General features: G+C 38.3%; 1 protein-coding gene across 4 annotated transcripts in view; it reads left to right on the top strand.

The window, feature by feature from the left end:
• MUC7 (mucin 7, secreted) overlaps positions 1-22,632 on the top strand; it is a 60,301-nt gene extending 37,669 nt beyond the window's left edge. The window contains exons 1-4 of one of the 4 annotated variants that reach the window (XM_023190239.1): positions 11,586-11,720; positions 11,844-11,920; positions 13,685-13,753; positions 20,535-22,632. In XM_023190239.1, coding sequence (XP_023046007.1) covers positions 13,700-13,753; positions 20,535-21,521 — 1,041 coding nt within the window. In that variant the 5' untranslated portion in view covers positions 11,586-11,720; positions 11,844-11,920; positions 13,685-13,699 and the 3' untranslated portion in view covers positions 21,522-22,632. Of the gene's footprint in view, positions 1-11,585; positions 11,721-11,825; positions 11,925-13,684; positions 13,754-20,534 lie in introns of those variants that run through there. The other 3 variants (XM_023190241.1, XM_023190238.1, XM_023190240.1) reach the window with 3 other exon arrangements.
• The last annotated feature ends 271 nt before the right edge of the window (positions 22,633-22,903 follow it).

Raw genomic sequence — 22,903 nt, 5'->3', positions numbered from 1 at the left:
AAAGAAAGAAAGAAAGAAAGAAAGAAAGAAAGAAAGAAAGAAAGAAAAGGCAGGGGTTGCAATCCTAGTCTCTCATAAAATACTCTGTAAGTGAACAAACATCAAAAAAGACAAAGGATCATATTGGAGGGCGGAGCAAGATGGCCGAATAGGAACAGCTCCAGTCTCCAACTCCCGGCGTGAGCGACACAGAAGACCGGTGATTTCTGCATTTTCAACTGAGGTACTGGGGTCATCTCACTGGGGAGTGCCAGACAATCGGTGCTAGTCAGCTGCTGCAGCCCGACCAGCGAGAGCTGAAGCAGGGCGAGGCATTGCCTCACCTGGGAAGCGCAAGGGGGAAGGGAATCCCTTTTCCCAGCCAGGCGAAATGAGACACACAACACCTGGAAAATCGGATAATTCTCACCCCAATACTGCACTTTAAGCAAACAGGCACACCAGGAGATTATACCCACACCTGGCCGGGAGGGTCCCACGGCCACGGAGCCTCCCTCATTGCTAGCACAGCAGTCTGCGATCTAACCACAAAGCAGCAGTGAGGCTGGGGGAGGGGCGCCCGCCATTGCTGAGGATTAAGTAGGTAAACAAAGCCGCTGGGAAGCTCGAACTGGGTGGAGCTCACAGCAGCTCAAGGAAACCTGCCTGTCTCTGTAGACTCCACCTCTGGGGACAGGGCACAGCTAAAAAACAACAGGGGAAGCAGCAGAGGCCTGTGCAGACCCAAACGACTCTGTCTGACTGCCTGGAAGAGAGCAGTGGATCTCCCAACAAGGAGGTTGATATCTGAGAACGGACAGACTGCCTGCTCAAGTGGGTCCCTGACCGCTGAGTAGCCTAACTGGGAGACATCCCCCACTAGGGGCAGTCTGACACCCCTCACCTCGCAGGGTGGAGTACACCCTTGAGAGGAAGCTTCCAAAGTAAGAATCAGACAGGTACACTCGCTGTTCAGCAATATTCTATCTTCTGCAACCTCTGCTGCTGATACCCAGGCAAACAGGGTCTGGAGTGGACCTCAAGCAATCTCCAATAGACCTACAGCTGAGGGTCCTGACTATTAGAAGGAAAACTACCAAACAGGAAGAACACATATACCAAAACCCCATCAGTACGTCACCATCATCAAAGACCAGAGGCAGATAAAACCACAAAGATGGGGAAGAAGCACGGCAGAAAAGCTGGAAATTCAAAAAATAAGAGCGCATCTCCCCCTGCAAAGGAGTGCAGCTCATCGCCAGCAACGGATCAAAGCTGGTCAGAGAATGACTTTGACGAGATGAGAGAAGAAGGCTTCAGTCCATCAAACTTCTCAGAGCTAAAGGAGGAATTACGTACCCAGCGCAAAGAAACTAAAAATCTTGAAAAAAGAGTGGAAGAATTGATAGCTAGAATAATTAATGCAGAGAAGGTCATAAATGAAATGACAGAGATGAAAACCATGACATGAGAAATATGTGACAAATCCATAAGCTTCAGTAACCAACTTGATCAACTGGAAGAAAGACTATCAGCGATTGAGGATCAAATGAATGAAATGAAGCGAGAAGAGAAACCAAAAGAAAAAGGAAGGAAAAGAAATGAACAAAGCCTGCAAGAAGTATGGGATTATGTAAAAAGACCAAATCTACATCTGATTGGGGTGCCTGAAAGTGAGGGGGAAAATGGAACCAAGTTGGAAAACACTCTCCAGGATATCATCCAGGAGAACTTCCCCAACCTAGTAGGGCAGGCCAACATTCAAATTTAGGAAATACAGAGAACACCACAAAGATACTCCTCGAGAAGAGCAACTCCAAGACACATAATTGCCAGATTCACCAAAGTTGAAATGAAGGAAAAAATCTTAAGGGCAGCCAGAGAGAAAGGTCGGGTTACCCACAAAGGGAAGCCCATCAGACTAACAGCAGACCTCTCGGCAGAAACTCTACAAGCCAGAAGAGAGTGGGGGCCAATATTCAACATTCTTTAAAAAAAGAATTTTAAACCCAGAATTTCATATCCAGCCAAACTAAGTTTCATCAGTGAAGGAGAAATAAAATCCTTTACAGATAAGCAAATGCTTAGAGATTTTGTCACCACCAGGTCTGTCTTACAAGAGACCCTGAAGGAAGCCCTAAACATGGAAAGGAACAACCGGTACCAGCCACTGAAAAAAACATGCCAAAATGTAAAGACCATCGAGGCTAGGAAGAAACTGCATCAACTAACGAGCAAAATAACCAGTTAATATCATAATGGCAGGATCAAGTTCACACATAACAATATTAACCTTAAATATTAATGGACTAAATGCTCCAATTAAAAGACACAGACTGGCAAACTGGATAAAGAGTCAAGACCCATCAGTCTGCTGTCTTCAGGAGACCCATCTCACATGCAGAGACATACATAAGCTCAAAATAAAGGGATGGAGGAAGATCTACCAAGCAAATGGAGAACAAAAAAAAAGCAGGGGTTGCAATCCTAGTCTCTGATAAAATAGACTTTAAACCATCAAAGATCAAAAGAGACAAAGAAGGCCATTACATAATGGTAAAGGGGTCAATTCAACAGGAAGAGCTAACTATCCTAAATATATATGCACCCAATACAGGAGCACCCAAATTCATACAGCAAGTCCTTAGAGACTTACAAAGAGACTTAGACTCCCAAACAATAATAATGGGAGACTTCAACACTCCACTGTCAACATTAGACAAATCAACAAGACAGAAAGTTAACAAGGATATCCAGAAATTGAACTCATCTCTGCACCAAGCGGACCTAATAGACATCTACAGAACTCTCCACCCCAAATCAACAGAATATACATTCTTCTCAGCACCACATCACACTTATTCCAAAATTGACCACATAATTGGAAGTAAAGCACTCCTTAGCAAATGTAAAAGAACAGAAATTATAACAAACTGTCTCTTAGACCACAGTGCAATCAAACTAGAACTCAGGACTAAGAAACTCAATCAAAACCGCTCAACTACATGGAAACTGAACAACCTGCTCCTGAATGACTACTGGGCACATAATGAAATGAAGGCAGAAATAAAGATGTTCTTTGAAACCAATGAGAACAAAGATACAACATACCAGAATCTCTGGGACACATTTAAAGCAGTGTGTAGAGGGAAATTTATAGCATTAAATGCCCACAAGAGAAAGCTGGAAAGATCTAAAATTGACACTCTAACATCACAATTAAAAGAACTGGAGAAGCAAGAGCAAACACATTCAAAAGCTAGCAGAAGGCAAGAAATAACTAAGATCAGAGCAGAACTGAAGGAGATAGAGACACAAAAACCCTCCAAAAAATCAATGAATCCAGGAGTTGGTTTTTTGAAAAAATCAACAAAATTGACAGACCATTAGCAAGACTAATAAAGAAGAAAAGAAAGAAGAATCAAATAGACGCAATAAAAAATGATAAAGGGGATATCACCATGGACCCCACAGAAATACAAACTACCATCAGAGAATACTATAAACACCTCTACGCAAATAAACTAGAAAATCTAGAAGAAATGGATAATTTCCTGGACACTTACACTCTTCCAAGACTAAACCAGAAAGAAGTTGAATCCCTGAACAGGCCAATAGCAGGCTCTGAAATTGAGGCAATAATTAATAGCCTACCAACCAAAAAAAGTCCAGGACTAGATGGATTCACAGCTGAATTCTACCAGATACACAAAGAGGAGCTGATACCATTCCTTCTGAAACTATTCCAATGAATAGAAAAAGAGGGAATCCTCCCTAACTCATTCTATAAGGCCAGCATCATCCTGATACCAAAGCCTGGCAGAGACACAACCAAAAAAGAGAATTTTAGACCAATATCCCTGATGAACATTGATGCAAAAATCCTCAATAAAATACTGGCAAACTGGATTCAGCAGCACACCAAAAAGCTTATCCACCATGATCAAGTGGGCTTCATCCCTGGGATGCAAGGCTGGTTCAACATTCGCAAATCAATAAACGTAATCCAGCATATAAACAGAACCAAAGACAAGAACCACATGATCCACATGATTATCTCAATAGATGCAGAAAAGGCTTTTGACAAAATTCAACAGCCCTTCATGCTAAAAACGCTCAATAAATTCGGTATTGATGGAATGTACCTCAAAATAATAAGAGCTATTTATGACAAACCCACAGCTAATATCATACTGAATGGGCAAAAACTGGAAAAATTCCCTTTAAAAACTGGCACAAGACAGGGATGCCCTTTCTCACCACTCCTATTCAACATAGTGTTGGAAGTTCTGGCTAGGGCAATCAGGCAAGAGAAAGAAATCAAGGGTATTCAGTTAGGAAAAGAAGAAGTCAAATTGTCCCTGTTTGCAGATCACATGATTGTATATTTAGAAAACCCCATTGTCTCAGCCCAAAATCTCCTTAAGCTGATAAGCAACTTCAGCAAAGTCTCAGGATACAAAATTAATGTGCAAAAATCACAAGCATTCTTATACACCAGTTACAGACAAACAGAGAGCCAAATCATGAATGAACTTCCATTCACAATTGCTTCAGAGAGAATAAAATACCTAGGAATCCAACTTACAAGGGATGTAAAGGACCTCTTCAAGGAGAACTACAAACCACTGCTCAGTGAAATCAAAGAGGACACTAACAAATGGAAGAACATACCATGCTCATGGATAGGAAGAATCAATATCGTGAAAATGGCCATACTGCCCAAGGTTATTTATAGATTCAATGCCATCCCCATCAAGCTACCAATGAGTTTCTTCACAGAATTGGAAAAAACCGCTTTAAAGTTCATATGGAACCAAAAAAGAGCCCTCATTGCCAAGACAATCCTAAGTCAAAAGAACAAAGCTGGAGGCATCACGCTACCTGACTTCAAACTATACTACAAGACTACAGTAACCAAAACAGCATGGTACTGGTACCAAAACAGAGATATAGACCAATGGAACAGAACAGAGTCCTCAGAAATAATACCACACATCTACAGCCATCTGATCTTTGACAAACCTGACAAAAACAAGAAATGGGGAAAGCATTCCCTATTTAATAAATGGTGCTGGGAAAATTGGCTAGCCATAAGTAGAAAGCTGAAACTGGATCCTTTCCTTACTCCTTATACGAAAATTAATTCAAGATGGATTAGAGACTTAAATGTTAGACCTAATACCATAAAAACCCTAGAAGAAAACCTAGGTAGTACCATTCAGGACATAGGCATGGGCAAAGATTTCATGACTAAAACACCAAAAGCAACAGCAGCAAAAGCCAAAATTGACAAATGGGATATGATTAAACTAAAGAGCTTCTGCACAGCAAAAGAAACTACCATCAGAGTGAACAGGCAACCTACAGAATGGGAGAAAATTTTTGCAATCTACTCATCTGACAAAGGGCTAATATCCAGAATCTACAAAGAACTCAAACAAATTTACAAGAAAAAAACAAACAACCCCATCAAAAAGTGGGCAAAGTATATGAACAGACATTTCTCAAAAGAAGACATTCATACAGCCAACAGACACATGAAAAAATGCTCATCATCACTGGCCATCAGAGAAATGCAAATCAAAACCACAATGAGATACCATCTCACACCAGTTAGAATGGCAATCATTCAAAAGTCAGGAAACAACAGGTGCTGGAGAGGATGTGGAGAAATAGGAACACTTTTACACTATTGGTGGGATTGTAAACTAGTTCAACCATTATGGAAAACAGTATGGTGATTCCTCAAGGATCTAGAATTAGGTGTACCATATGGCTCAGCCATCCCACTACTGGGTATATACCCAAAGGATTATAAATCATGCTGCTATAAAGACACATGCACACGTATGTTTATTGCGGCACTATTCACAATAGCAAAGACTTGGAATCAACCCAAATGTCCATCTGTGACAGACTGGATTAAAAAAATGTGGCACATATACAACATGGAATATTATGCAGCCATAAAAAAGGATGAGTTTGCGTCCTTTGTAGGGACATGGATGCAGCTGGAAACCATCATTCTTAGCAAACAATCACAAGAACAGAAAACCAAACACCGCATGTTCTCACTCATAGGTGGGAACTGAACAATGACATCACTTGGACTCGGGAAGGGGAACATCACACATCGGGGCCTATCATGGGGAGGGGGGAGGGGGGAGGGATTGCATTGGGAGTTATACCTGATATAAATGACGAATTGATGGGTGCTGACGAGTTGATGGGTGCAGCACACCAACATGGCACAAGTATACATATGTAACAAACCTGCACATTATGCACATGTACCCTAGAACTTAAAGTATATTAAAAAAAAAATTAAAAAAAAAAAAAAGACAAAGAAGGGCACTGCATAATGGTAAGGGGATCAATGCAATAAGATGAGTTAACTATCCTAAATATATATGCACCCGATACCGGGGCATCCAGATTCGTAAAACAAGCTCTTAGAGACCTAAAAAGAGACTGAGACTCCCACACAATAATAGTGGGAGACTTTAACACCACACTGTCAATATTAGATCAACAACACAGAAAATTAACAAAAATATCCAGGACTTGAATTAAGTTCTAGACCAAGTGGACCTAATAGACATCTACAGAACTCTCCACCACAAATCAACAGAATTTACATTCTTCTCAGCATCGTATCACACTTATTCTAAAACTGACCACATAATTGGAAGTAAAACACTCCACAGCAAATGCAAAAGAACAGAAATCATAATGGTCTCTCAGACCACAGTGCAATCAAACTAGAACTCAGGATTAAGAAACTCACTCAAAACCGCACAACTACATGGCAACAGAACAACCTGCTCCTGAATGACTACTGAGTAAATGATGAAATTAAGGCAGAAATAAAGATGTTCTTTGAAACCAGTGAGAACAAAGACACAATGTACCAGAATCTCTGGGACACAGCTAAAGCAGTGTGTAGAGGGAAATTTATAGCACTAAGTGCCCACAAGAGAAAGCAGGAAAGATCTAAACTTGACATTCTAACATTGCAATTAAAAGAACTAAAGAAACAAAAGCAAACAAATTCAAAAGCTAGCAGAAGACAAGAAATAACTAAGATCAGAGCAGAACTGAAGGAGATAGAGACATGAAAAACCCTTCAAAAAATCAATGAACCCAGGAGCCAGTTTTGTGAAAAGATTAACAAAATAGATAGACCACTAGCCAGACTAATACTGAAGAAAAGAGAGAAGAATCAAATAGATACAATAAAAAATGGTAAAGGGGATATCACCATTGATCCCACAGAAATACAAACTACCCTCAGAGAATACTATAAACACCTCTACACAAATAAACTAGAAAATCTAGAAGAAATCGATAAATTATTGGACAGATACACCCTCCCAAGACTAAACCAGAAAGAAATAGAATCCCTGAATAGACCAATAACAAGTTCTGAAATTGAGGCAGTAATTAATAGCCTACCAACCAAAAAAGGCCAGGACCAGACAGAGTCACAGCTGAATTCTACCAGAGGTACAAAGAGGAGCTGGTACCATTCCTTCTGAAACTATTCTAAACAATAGAAAAAGAGAGAATCCTCCCTAACTCATTTTATGAGGTCAGCATCATCCTGATACCAAAACCTGGTAGAGATACAACAAGAAAAGAACATTTCAGGCCAATATCCCTAATGAACGTTGATGCAAAAATCCTCAATAAAATACTGGCAAACCAAATCCAATAGCACATCAAAAAGCTTATCTATCAAGATCAAGCCAGCTTCACCCCTGGGATGCAAGGCTGGTTCAACATAGGCAAATCAATAACGTAATCCATCACATACACAGAACCAGTGACAAAAACCACATGATTATCTCAATAGATACAGAAAAGGCCTTCCATAAAATTCAACACTGCTTCATGCTAAAAACTCTTAATAAACTAGGTATTGAGGGAATGTATCTCCAAATAATAAGAGCTACTAATGACAAACCCACAGCCAATATCATACTGAATGGGCAAAAGCTGGAAGCATTCTCTGTGAAAACTGGCACAAGACAAGGATGCCCTCTCTCACCACTCGTATTCAACATAGTATTGGAAGGTCTGGCCAGGGCAATCAGGCAAGAGAAAGAAATAAAGGGTATTCAAATAGGAAGAGAGGAAGTCAAACTGTCTCTGTTTGCAGATGATATGATTGTATATTTAGAAAGCCCCATTGTCTCAACCTGAAATCTCCTTAAGCTGATAAGCAACTTCAGCAAATTCTCAGATACAAAATCAATGTGCAAAAATCACAAGCATTCCTATCCACTAATAATAGACAAATCATGAGTGAACTTTCATTCACAATAGCTACAAAGAGAATAAAATACCTAAGAATACAACCTAAAAGGGATGTGAAGGACCTCTTCAAGGAGAACTACAAACCACTGCTCAAGGAAATAAGAGAGGACACAAACAAATGGAAAAACACTCCATACTCACGGATAGGAAGAATCAATATCATGAAAATGGTCATACTGCCTAACGTACTTTATAGATTCAATGCTATCCCCACCCAGCTACCATTGACTTTCTTCACAGAATTATAAAAAAATTACTCATGTGTCATATGGAGCCAAAAAAGAGCCTGCATAGCCAAGAAAATCCTAAGCAAAGAGAACAAAACTGGAGCATCATGCTATCTGACTTCAAAGTATACTACAAGGATACAGTAACCAAAACAGCATGGCACTGGTGCCAAAACAGATATCTAGACCAATGGAACAGAACAGAGGCCTCAGAAATAACACCACACATCTACAACCATCTGATCTTTGACAAACCTGAAAAAACAAGAAATGGAGAAAGGATCCCCTATTTAATCAATGGTCCTGGGAAAACTGGCTAGCCATATGCAGAAAACTGAAACTGGACCCCTTCCTTACACTTTATACAAAAATTTACTCAAGATGGATTAAAGACTTAAATGTAAGACCTAAAACCATAAAAACCCTAGAAGAAAACTTAGGCAACACCATTCAGGAAATAGGCATGGGCAAAGATTTCATGACTAAAATACCAAAGGCAATGGCAACAAAAGCCAAAATTGACAAATGGGATCTAATTAAACTGAAGAGCTTCTGCACAGCAAAAAAAAAAAAAAATGACCATTAGAGTGAACAGGCAACCTACAGAATGGGAGAAAATTTTGCAATCTATCCATCTGACAAAGGGCTAATACCCAGAATCTACAAGGAACTTAAACACATTTACAAGAAAGAAGCAAACAACCTCATCAAAAAGTAGGCAAAGGATATGAACAGACACTTCTCAAAAGAAGACTTTTATGCAGCCAATAAACATATGAAAAAAAGTTCATCATCATTGGTCATTAGAGAAATGCAAATCAAAACCACAATGAGATACCATCTCACACCATTTAGAATGGCAATCATTAAAAAGTCAGGAAACAACAGATGCTGGAGAGGATGTGGAGAAATATAAACGTTTTTACACTGTTGCTGAGAGTGTATATTAGTTCAACCATTGTGGAAGACAGTGTAGCGATTCCTCAAGGATCTAGAACCAGAAATATCATATGACCCAGCAATCCCATTACTTGGTATATACACAAAGGATTATAAATCATTCTACTATAAAGAAAAACTGCATATGTATATTTCTTGCAGTACTATTCACAATAGCAAAGACTTGGAACCAACCCAAATCCCCATCAATGATAGACTGGATGAAGAAAATGTGGCACATATACGCCATGGAATACTATGGAGCCATAAAAAAAGGATGAGTTCATGTCCTTTGCAAGGTCATGGATGAAGCTGGAAACCATCATTCTCAGCAAACTAACACAGGAATGGAAAACAAAACACTGCATGTTGTCACTCACAAGTGGGAGTTAAACACTGAGAACACATGGACACAGGGAGGGAAACATCACACACAAGCCTGTTGGGGGGTGGGGGCTAGGAGAGGGATAGCATTAGGAGAAATACCTAATGCAGGTGACAGGTTGATGGGTGCAGCAAACCACCATGGCACATGTATACCTATGTAACAAACCTGTACATTCTGCACAAGTATCCCAGAACTTATAGTATAATTTTAAAAAAAATTAAAGTAATAGATGCATAAATGTTACTCATTTATTGAAAAATAAAACCAGAAGTGCACTGGATTCAGTCATAATATGTCCAGATATTCTTATATTTTTCAATATTTAAAGAAATTAAATTCATTTTTTGAAATTCTATCAATTTTTGAGGTCAATCCAACTTACCACTAATTGGGCAATAACAAGGTGATATGAAAATTTTTCTACCGAAGCCATGTACTCAGAAAATCTTGTTTCAGATCAATAAAAATTCTACTCTACAGCCAATTTTAACTGTAACAAGTATATTGTAAATGCATATCACCAGTTGCTAGCAAAGAAAGACGAAAAAAATTAATATTACAGCCCATATTTACTAACTCATTGCTATCTCAAAAACTGTCCCTAACTTTCCACTAATGGCAGCATAATAGCTGAGGGCTTCCCATTCAAAAGTTCCATGTCAGAACCTTTAACTTATCTAATTTCAGTCTGACAACTTTGTAAGGTAGATATCACACCTAATTAGCAGATAGAAAAACTGAGACTCAAAGAAGTTAGCTAACTTGTCAAAAATTACATGAATACTAAGTGGAGAAGCAAGGAATCAAACCCAAAGAATGTAAGCTCTCAGAGATTATATGTGCAAAAGAACAAACTGACTAGCCAGAAGAGGAATCACACCTTCAAAACTGTATTCCAGATTAATGATTTTACATAGTAGAAATATCTAATTTTGAAAATCTCTATTAAAATGATTCTTCAGTTCCTTCTTAAGTTCTTAAGTTTCTTTTTAAAAATAAATATTTATAAAATGACTAGTATAGATATCAAAATATCACTACCATGGGGGAAAAGGGAGAAAATTTTCTGGGCTAAAAGAAACTAGAGACATAAGAAGTAACTGCAATACACGGCCCTTAGTTGAGTCCTGTTAGGAACAAAATGACTAAAAATATTTTTGCCAAAACTGGGAAAATTTGAGTAGAAATTCAATTTTAGATTATGTGTTTGAATTATTAATATTGTTATAGGTTGATGGTGTTGTGTTAGAAAAGAAAGGCTTTTTAGAGAGAAATGCTGAAATAGAGAGTAGCTGTTACAATTTTTGTAGTTTACCTTAAAATACTTCAGCAAAACAACTAAGATATATAGCAAAATGTTAAGAATTATGAAAACCAGGGAATGACTATATAGTTGTACTACCCTTCTCACTTTTCTACATGTTTGAATATTTTTCAAGACAAAATGTCAAAAATTGTTTTTAATTGCTTGTACTAAAAAATTCAGTGTTTATTTTTTGGCTTTAAATACTGTCTTGCACCAGTACTTGGCACTACATTATTTTTTTTTTAATCCTCTGTCCTTTTTTAACTTGTCTTATTGACAAGGAAATATGGTGTCCCATCACATTAACTGTCAGAAGGCAATTACTCTGCTTACTTTGAGAGCCCAACAGGAAAGAGTGGATGATCTCTTCCTGTTGGGAAGACCCAGGCCATGGTTGTTCGTTTCTCCGTAAGTGTCATCAATCACTGTTCCACTACTCATCAAGCACATAAGTTACTCATTGAGAACCTCTGATCGTCACTGTGCTCATCAGGAAGAAATTGATGCACAAAGAACTACTGTCAACCTCAGTAAACCACAACTATTCTTTTCTTTAAAAGCAAATTCCTTGACACAAGTGACCTTATCTTAAAATCTAACAGATTTCCTATTTCCAAAAAGCTCAACTGGAGAGTTATAAAACCTGAAAATTCTCTTGTGCTTTCTCTTCTTTTGCTTCTAGTTAGCATCCTCAAAGGACTGGCTAAAAGCAAGCAACTGGCTTGAACACCCTAAGAAGAAATATTCACACTGCACCAGGTATGTGGATACTTTAGATAGATTCTAATATAAACTAAACAGTTTTCAAGTAATATACATATATTAAGTAATAGCAATAGTTGTTCTAATACAGTTATTCTCCTCTCTTCTTATGAACTGCCAAACTGTGTGATAACACTCAATTCATATGTTATTAGAACACAAAATGACCGGTAGGAATGTTTTTGGTCTTGAAATGTAAAAAAAAAAAAAAAAAAAAAAAAAAAAAAAACGGACAATATATTAGGAACCTGAAGAATAATAAGTAACCATTTCTTTTTTCAGCTGGATCAGATTGTTTTCTTCTTAGTATGCTAGTACTATAATAATACCGCTGAGACTTTATTAAGGATAAGACATTATTGTCAGTACTATTTGTATATATATATTTATTATTCCAGTCAATCCTCAGGAAATTCTTGTGATGTAAGATTGCAACTCACTCAAAGTCATGCAGTGAGTGGCAGAGTCACACAATAAGTGGGCAGAGCTTAAATCAAGTCTCTGACTGACTCTAACATCCATTTTATAAACCACAGGATTGTATTGTAAAGTGTATCTAATCTCGCAGCCCGCCACATTGACATGCACACTAATTACCTGCCCTAATATATAATCTGTCTATATGATTTAACCTTTATTTTGTTTTCTAAAGTTGATAAGCTGACATGTACACATTACATACATAACCAAAATGAGAAAAACAAAAGACCACATTCTTCTCCTCTCTCATTCTTCTCTTCTCTCATTCTTTCCTTCTACAACCTATAGCCAAAATACAATTCTCTTTTGTAAGCAGTTATTCAAAAAAAATATGTATTAAGTCTGCACTATGTACTAGGCATGATGACATAACAATGAATAAAGCATAATTCCTGTCATTTCGGGACTTAGAAAAAGGGTATCAGCTAGACACGGTGGCTCACACCTGTAATCCCAGAATTTTGGGAGACCAATGAGGATGGATTGCTTGAGCCCAGGAGTTCAAGACCAGCCTGGGCAACACAGTGAAACCCTGTCTCTACAAAAAATAAAAATAATAATAATGACAATAGCCAGGAGTGGTGGTGCATGACTATAGTCCCAGCTACTAGGGTGGCCAAAGTGAGAGGATCACTTGAGCTTGGGGGGTGCAGGCTGCAGTGAGCCATGAGAGTGCCACTTCACTCCAGCCTGGACAACAGAGTGAGACCCTGTCTCAAAAAAACAAAAAAGGTACAAGAAAAAGGATTATCAAATGGCAAAATCTTCAGCAGAATGAAATTGGAGGAAGAGTCCATTTGACCTGGTTGTTTGTTCCAAGTGACAGCCTCGTAGCACAGAGACAAAGGGCATCTTCATTCTAATATCAGGAATCTTTACAAAACTGTGCAGTATCAGGTCATTTATACGACGGTTCCCCAAAGAGGGAAGCTTCTTGAATTAGAAAAGAAATAAGAAGAAAATTATTTCCTTCTCTTATTGCTAAACTTCCTAAGATCCTGCCTTTCCTAGCCAATCTTTAATATCAATAGAAAATGTTCATGTTGCAAACTAGTTAGAATAATTCTTGAGTCTCCTCCATTGCTTCCTCTCTAAAAGAATGTATTTTAGGCCTGAAGTAATTTTGTGTCACCCCTATGGAATGAAAATGTATACATAATTTTCAGAAACCACTGGTCTCTTTTAGCCTGTGCTTTCTAATAAAAATAAGTCATTTACCAAAATGCATTCCTCTCCCATAATATCATAACTAATAGTAAGCCACGTTTCTGCTTTTCCCAGGAGACATCAGAAAGAATGAAAACTCTGCCACTGTTTGTGTGCATCTGTGCACTGAGTGCTTGCTTCTCAGTAAGTATTCACCCAAATAAGTTTTTTCCTTAACTATCAATAACAAACATTTAGTGTATCTACCTGAGACTTTTAAAGCATAATAGGCAATCCCTATTTCCAAGAAGCTTGACATCTTTTATTTCCGGGAAACATATAAATATGGACAATTGACCGGTGCAGTGGCTCACACCTCCAATCCCAGCACTATGGGAAGCCTAGGAGAGAGGATCACTTGAGCTCAGAAGACTAGCCTGGGTAACACAATGAGACAGTGTTTCCACAATAACAAAAAATAATAATAATAATTAATTAGTCAGGTGTGGTAGTACGTACTTGTAATCCCAGCTACTCAGAGGCTGAGGTGGGATCTTAAACCTGGGAGGTCAAGGCTGCAGCAAGCCGCAATCATACCACTATGTCATAGCCTGGGCAACAAAATGAGACCCTGTCTTAAAAATATATACAGGTAGGTAGATAGACTAGATAGATAGGTAGATAGACTAGGTAGGTAGGTAGGTAGGTAGGTAGGTAGGTAGGTAGGTAGACAGACAGAGCATAAGGAAATAATTTGTTTCATTTATCCAATATCTACAGAGCACAAACTTTATAGTGAATGTGATGAGAACTGACAGAGATGAAAACCCAGATTTGTAAGGCCTTTAGGTCTTGGTGTGGAATATGGATTCAAATCTGTCAGGAAGTCTCAGCATGATCAAAGCACTCCCAGGGGAGTTACATGACAGGATTCTCAGGAGAAGACAGGTAGCAGGTAATAAGAACTGAGATAAGGAGACTAGTCAGGAAGCTATGGCAGTGGTCCAGATAAAAGATGATGGTGATTTGCACTAAATGTCAGCAATTAAAAGGTGAGAGTGGGTTTAGGATATATTTTAGTGATTGAGTCTACTATACCTTCTACTGGATTGTATATGTGGTAAAAGAAAGAAATGAACAGGCCAGGGGCGGTGGCTCATGCCTGTAGTCCCAGCACTTTGGGAGGCCAAGGCAGGCGGATCACCTAAAGTCAGGAGTTCAAGACCACCCTGGCCAACATGGCAAAACCCTGTCTCTATTAAAAATACAAAAATTAGCTGGGCCTGGTGGTGGGCACCTGTAATCCCAGCTACTTGGGAGGCTGAGGCAGGAGAATTGCTTGAACCTGGGAGGTGGAGTTTGCAGTGAGCCGAGATTGCATCACTGCACTCCAGCCTGGGTGACAGAGCAAGACTCTGTCTCAAAAGAAAAAAAGAAAGAAGGAAAGAAATGGACAAAAAATGTTCGAGTTTGGGGCATGTTCCATTTGAAATGGCTATTAGACTTCTACATCAAGATATCAAGAAAACAGTGGATTATGTTGTCTGGAGTTAAGAAATCTCGGGGTAAAGTCTATATTGAAAACATACTTGAAGCCATGAGACCTTACAAGATCACCTAGGGAGAAAATGTAGGTAGTTTGGATATGGATAAAGAAAACAGAGGACCCACAAGAGGGGATAGGAAAGGATGGCTTCCAAAACCAAGAGAAGATTACAAAGTGGACCTTCTATCTTTAAGAAATTTAAGTTGTACTGGCAAAGGAAGATTAGAATTAATAATGATATAATGTGATTACTAGGTGATACATGCTGTAATAATAACCATATTTTTCTCTAATGCTATGTACCTGTATTTATTCAATTTTATTTTGACAAAATTTCAAATAAGAATCAAGAAGTAGAATGTACTTTTATTGAATGAGGATGGATAGCCTCAGAATATTATGCCGGTAGAGTAGAGAGAGAGGGCAGAAGAACTGATGAAGCGGATGGAACTTACTCTTGGATATTCTCATATTTCTCACTTATATATAAAATCCCTCAGAAAACAATCAGGCTTTTTCCCTGGACCCTAATGCTGATTTGTGTGACTGTAGAAGAGTGCTTAAGTTGGGCTCAGAAGATGTGGACTTAAACTCATCTCTGATGTTTACCATCCAGATGAATCTTGAGCAATTTAGAATCTATTTATAGGACCCTAATTTCCCTATGTATAAAATAACACTATATGCTTCACAGGGCTGCTGAAGGGTAAATGAGAATTTATAAACTATAAAATATAGTGTAGATGTTAAAATTATAACAAGATTATTGTAATCTCAATTTACATACTAGTTGATAAGGCTTTAAGTTCTGAATATGCACGGTGATGTTAACTTTTTAATAAGTAAAATTTTAATAGGGAATCCCTGGCTACCAACAACTCTATATTGAAAGAAATAACTTTCCATTTAACACAAATAATTATGTTATTGTGAAATGATGAATCCAGGTTGTTCTTTTGAGGCGGCCTTTCATCATAACTCCCACAAATCCAGACACCTAAAGAATCCTTTCTTCCAAGTGCTTAGAATAAAGAAAACTCTTCAAACTACCCAAATCTCAAAAAAGTGCCTGCTGAGAGAAACGGTTTCCAAAGAACTTGAATATGAGAAGGTAGCACAGAAATACCTTGACCTGATTCTTAGAAAATACAGGAATGCGAGGTCAGGAGTTCGAGACCAGCCTGGCCAACATGGTGAAACCTCGTCTCTACTAAAACTACAAAAATTAGCTGGGCATGGTGGCACACACCTGTAATCCCAGCTATTCGGGAGGCTGAGACAGGAGAATCACTTGAACTTGGGAGGCGGAGTTTGCAGTGAGCCAAGATTGTGCCACTGCACTTCAGCCTGGGCAACAGAGTAAGACTCCATTTCAAAAAAAGAAAAGAAAAGAAAATACAGGAATGTACCAGAGAGTAGCATCAACTCAGAGCCAGAAAACGTCAGCCCTGGAGCTCTGGCAACAACCTGCTTTTGTGGAGTGATTTCAGGGAGTGGATAGTCTGATTTCTCTCTTCCAGATATCCCAAAGGAAGATTTGAAGGGATGTATTCTGGAGTCAGATGAAGAGCTCTGTCAACTATAGCATTATTTAACATAATGCTTTCATTCTCTTTAAAAAAGGATCACAGGTTTTCAAATGGTCATAAAAATAAGCTGGTAGCACATGAAGAAATGTAATGTGCTTTCTAATTTCAATTAAATGTAATCTTGGGCCAGGTGCTGTGGCTCACATGTGTAATCCAGCAGTTTCCGAGGCCGAGGCGGGAAGATCACCTGAGGTCAGGAGTTCGAGACCAGCCTGGCCAACATGGTGAAACCCCCATCTCTACTGAAAATACAAAAATTAGCCAGGTGTGGAGTGAACACCTGTAATTACAACTTCTAGGGAGGCTGAGGCAGGAGAATTCCTTGAACTCAGGAGACTGAGGTTGCAGTGAGCTGAGATCACGCCACTGCACTCCAACTGGGTGATGGAGGAAGACTCCATCTCAAAATAAAAAAATAAAAAATGTAATCTTGATCTTGCTCTCTTCTAGCTCTCTTCCTTTCTGACTAATTTTCTCCTCCTCTTCCTTCCTCAGAAAATTTGGCATTCCTCTGGTTATTTTAGGAGTCTTCTGCTTTCTTATACCCTCCTTTCTTGCTCCAAGTGTCATGTGTCTCTCCTTCTCCTTCCTTTGATTCCAGCCTACTCTCTCCTTGTTCCTCATGCCTTCTCCCTCTTCCCTCCTCTCAAAAGTGCAGTTTGCAAATGGAGAAACATTCTCCTAAAAGTTACTTAGTCTAAGACTCAGGTTTCCCATCCATATAATGAAGACAATAACCATACCCACCTTACGATATTGCTAAGAAATTAAATAAATTTGTATTTGTAAACCACTCAGAATAGGGCCTCATATAAAGTAAGTGTTATATAAAGACTTTTTTAATAAAAATAAATAGCAAATGTGAACAGGCAAGCAAGGTTGCTATCTTTAATACACTATCCCTGGCATATCTGTATTTATTATAAGGACCTCCATACTTCAATCATCTAAACTCAAAACTTTAGAAGCATACATTTTCAACTCCTTCCTCTCTCAGACTTCTCTCAATCCAACTCTAGTCAACGAGTTCTGTTATAACCACCTGTAACTGCCAATCATAATAGCTAATCAACATACTAAGTAAAGCAAACAAACTGGTCATTTGATACATGTTCCAGGCCATGCTAACATTAAAATTAATAGGATTTTAATTAATTTGCCTTCATATAAAAATGTGGTAGGTACTATTTTTGTCACCTAAAGTAAAATAGCTGAAACTATTTTACATATGAATAAACTTTTAAATGTTAATATTTTATTTAATAAGAAATTAGCTATTATTTTCATTTTTATGCATTTACTCATTCAATTAATAGCTAATGAGTACCTGCCATAGGCCAGGCCTAGTTTTAGGTATTGGACTTACAGAGGTGAATGAAAGAGGGGCCTTCGTGAGGCTTAGGTGATTAAGGGAATGAACTACATAATTATTTCAAAGCAAATAGAATTAGACTTTGGATCTGGAATTTCATTTAATCCAAATCATTTTATAAATGAATAAGCACAGTAAGTGACTTGCCCAAAGTCACTCAGCTACTCAGTGGCAGACACAGGACAGAGCCAAACCTCCACTGCTGGTCTGTTGCAGCGTGTTTCATACATGTTCCTATAAGATCTGGACATTCTTTGCAATATCCTCAGAGACCATCTGGAAAGGGAAAGACTGAGATCATGGAATGTGAGGCCCTCAATCCTGCTTCAGTCAGAGCAGGTCCCTAGTTATGTGGATCGCATATTCAATCTCCAGGGAAAGATCTGTTTGAACAATATGACCTGTTTATTTTATGAGAAAACAAGTACCCCTGTAACGGAAAGGATCTCCTCAGAGATTCCTGGAGTCAGTGTTACCAATTCTGCAAACCTATGCCCTTTTAAGACAGACCTATGGAAAAATATCAAAGTTATGAGTATCAGAAGCCATTATGTTAACTAATGGCTGTTCCCAGTTATGAATTAAAATTTCCTGGATAATTTAATTTTCTAAACAAATAATCCTTTCTTGTATTGATGGATGTTGTGGAGAATGTCCAGATCTTAGAGGAACATGTTTGAAACACACTGCAACAGACCAGCAGTGGAGGTTTGAATCTGTCCTGTGTCTGCCATTGAATAACCGAGTGACTTTGGGCAAGTTACTTAATATGCCTGGATCTCAGTTTATTCATTTATGAAATGATTTAGATTAAATTTAATCTAAATCTAAATTTAATCTAAATTTAGATTTAGATTAAATGATTTAGATTCAGATCCAAAATCTAATTCTATGACCTCTTTGCTTTGAAATAGTTATGTGGTTCCTTCCCTTAATCACATGAGCCTCATGAGGGTCTCTGTTTCATTCATCTCTGAAAGCCCAACACCTAGAAGCTACTTTTGAGGCTGGATATATTAATCTGAGGACGTTATCTTATCTTAAACAACTCGGCTAGTCTCTGAGAAGTTATCACGTCATCTGCACTAAACTTTGTGTCCAAAGAAAGCTTTATAACTTGGGACTGGAATGATGTACCCATTTGGTGATCTAAAAAGGGCTTCTGTGAAAATCATTAGGAAGAAAATGTAACCTATCCTTGTTTGGGATGGTCTCATTTATCCTAGTAATATTTCTTTTCTCCAATTTAATATAACTGATCACTAAAAAATGTAGTATGAGATTGAATACAGGGAAGAAGGATATAAAAGGCATGAAGTATGTTTACAGATAAGAAACTGAAACAGTGATGGTACTCTAACTCAAATAATGTCAGCAATAGCTAAAGGAAATAAAAATATTCATCTTGCAAAATGATAACTCACATGGCATAGAAGTTATTTTCAAATTTTGAAGAACTCCTGGATTTTCGGTAAATCTGCCAAAACATAAAATTAGGACCAAAGAATGGAAATCTTCATGAAGAAAATTCTACTCAGTTAACAATAAAAATCCCAAAAAACAAACCTACATTCAGTATCAAGAACTCTCTATCAGGCTGCCTTAGGAATTACTGTAGTGAGTTCTTAATCAGAAAAGGTTAGATGCATAGACTGGAAAGCCTTTCAGCAGGTATACTGATAAAAGATCAAGTATCAGATGTACAGTTGGACTAGATCAGTGTTCTTTTCAGATGTAAACACCTTTCAGAAATCATGAAAATAATTGGTGCTCTATCCAGACAAAATGCATAAACATGCAAATTTTCTCTAAAAATCAGATGATTCATGAACCCCCTGAATCATGAATTCTGTAATTCTAATTTTTGAAACAATAAAGTTAAAAGGTAATGACCAAAGTTGTTTCTCCAATTTATAAAGGCTAAAAACTGTTTCCTGAAATATGGAGAACATGAGGCTGGGGTGGGATATTTTGTTTGTTGGGGCTTTGTTGTTGTTTGACTGTTTCGTGTTTTGATGATGGTAGATATAAGGGGTGTAATCCAGAAAGGGCTCTTGGATCTCAGTTGAATGTCTTTGACTAAAGTTTTGTGAACGTGCTGAGTAAGCAGGAAGCCTTTGTGCCGGGACCTGATGCAGTAACTTGACCATTTTCCACCAGAGGAAGAAGAGAGAAACTGGAAGCACAAAAGTTCGTATCCAGCTAAGCATTCAGGCTAGAGCCCACAGGAATATATTCATCCCAGCTATCTAGAGGGTAGACATTTGACAAAAGAAAACTCTCTAGTAGCAATTCTTTCTTGAAACTTAGTGAAAATTACGTGAAATTAGGAAGATAATCACTTGACTCAATAATGTACTCTGGTTTCTAATCCCAGCACTCCACAAATACTGCTCATCTCATGGTCATCAGTGATCACCTGATTGATAAATAAATGGATACTTTTTTCATTTCTTACATTTTCTTTCTTTTCTGCAGTTCAGTGAAGGTCAAGAAAGGGCTTACGAACTACGTCACAGAAGGCATCATCACCATTTACCCAAACCTCACTTTGAATTACCACATCATCCTGGACTACCAACTCACCAGAAGCCACACCTTATAAAGCCCCATAAATGTGTATACAAACGCTGTAGGCCTAGGCCTCCACCTTCAGTTCATAACCCCCACAAATTCCCAAATCCTCCCCAGCCATCTAAACATCCAGATACTAGCAGTGTGGTCAACCCTGCCTTAGTGGCTACAACCCAAATTCCATCTGTGACTTCCCCATCTGCTTCCACCAAAATTACTACCCTTCCAAATGTGACTTCTCTTCCTCAGAATGCCACCACCACATCTTCAAGAGAAAATGTTAACACAAGCTCTTCTGTAGCTACATTAACACCACCGAATTCCCCAGCTCCACAAGACACCACAGCTCCCCCACCCACACCTTCTGCAACTACAGCAGCTCCACCACCTTCCTCAGCTCCACTGACCACAGCTGCCCCACCCACACCTTCTGCAACTACAGCAGCTCTACCACCTTCCTCAGCTCCACCGGGGACCACAGCTGCCCTACCCACACCTTCTGCAACTGCAGCGGCTCCACCACCTTCCTCACCTCCACCGGAGACCACAGCTGCCCTACCCACAACTTCTGCAACTACACCAGCTCCACCACCTTCCTCAGCTCCACCGGGGACCACAGCTGCCCTACCCACACCTTCTGCAACTACACCAGCTCCACCGGAGACCACAGCTGCCCCAATCACCACACCTAATTCTTCCCCAGCTACTCTTGCACCTGCCACTTCTGAAACTTCAGCTGCACCCACACACCAAACCACTATTTCAGTCACTACTCAAACTACTACTACTAAACAACCAACTTCAGCTCCCACTCAAAATAAAATTTCTCGATTTCTTTTATATATAAAGAATCTACTAAACAGAGTTATTGAAGACATGGTGGAGCAATAGTATATGTTGTAAAGTGTTCTGTCATTTATAAGATGTGATTTATCAGTGCAGAACTACCATGTTTACTTTTAGCACCAATCCCAACATGAAATTATATTATTCAGATTTAAAGCACTATGACTAATCTTTCAATCGAATTATTCACCACCACAAGACCTATTAACAAGACAAAATGCCTCTATCCCACAAGCCAGGTGCAGGTCCGAGGTTCAAAAATCACTTTTTGGAACCTACAGAGATAGCCCGCTGAGGGCAGAGAAAGTCTTTAGATAAAGAGAGAATATTATATGGGCCATCAATCATTTACTTTTTCCTAAATGTTGGAAACTACAAAATCACTACCTTGTACCCCCATCAAAATCCCACCTGAACCATCTAATCCTATAAACATAAGGGGGTAAAATTGGATCTCTCCAGATGAACAAAAACATCTAAATATCTGTAGACAGAAACTTTAATCTAAATCTATCGATAGACCTCTCGTTGTATTGTTGATTAATGACAAAACCCTTTAGATAAGTATCTTTAATTTTAAATAAAATGTTCACAAAGTGTGAGCCAAGAAAGGGGAAATTGATTTGAAGTAAGGATTAGAAGTGAATGACAATAAAGTCTGGCACCCAAGCATGAACCAAGACCGGCACTGTTTTTCTTAGTGTATGTAATTGTTTAAACTGCAAAGTTGACATTTATTGCATTGTGTCTAAGTTAATTTCAATCCAATATACTTGATTCTAGCCTCTGTGAACAACAAGAATACATTTTTGTATGTTCACATGGTGCTCATAATATTTCACTATCAATTCAATTAATTCACATAAATTCCATGTGAAATGTATTCAACAATGGAATATTTTCTAAAACATTTAGTATACATTTGAATGCATTTTAAACCATGCCAAACTATTACTTTAATGTCAAGTTTGCAGAATTGTCTCTGAAAATAAAAACCCTGACTTTAGTTGTAAAAGAATAAAAATTAGCTACTTGGTATATGGAGATGTTCATTTGGGATATGGAGGCATTTTTATCTTCTGTCACTGCTACTTAAAACTCTGATGATTATGTTAGATTTTTTTGCTAACTAATAAAGATTTCAAATGGCAATTTATATTCATTGTGTGTATCTGGAAGTTTCTTGCCTTTCTTAGACTCTGAGACTGGTGAAAAGAGACATAAATGAAGATTTACATTTTTGTTAACTCTGCCACTAATCAGCCAAGTGACTTGGAGAGGACACTCTATCTCTAAACATTAATTTTCTTTTTCAAACAAAGTGATTAATTTACTTAAATTAACTCCATCTTACTTCTTAATATGTGTTTCCAATCCAAATTATGTGTTTGCCCTATGCTTCTTGTCTGACAATTAAAGACCCCATC

This window comes from Piliocolobus tephrosceles, chromosome 3 (genome assembly GCF_002776525.5).
Source record: "Piliocolobus tephrosceles isolate RC106 chromosome 3, ASM277652v3, whole genome shotgun sequence".
In the NCBI taxonomy this organism is placed as follows: domain Eukaryota; kingdom Metazoa; phylum Chordata; class Mammalia; order Primates; family Cercopithecidae; genus Piliocolobus; species Piliocolobus tephrosceles.
This window is presented reverse-complemented; position numbering and strand designations above follow the sequence as displayed.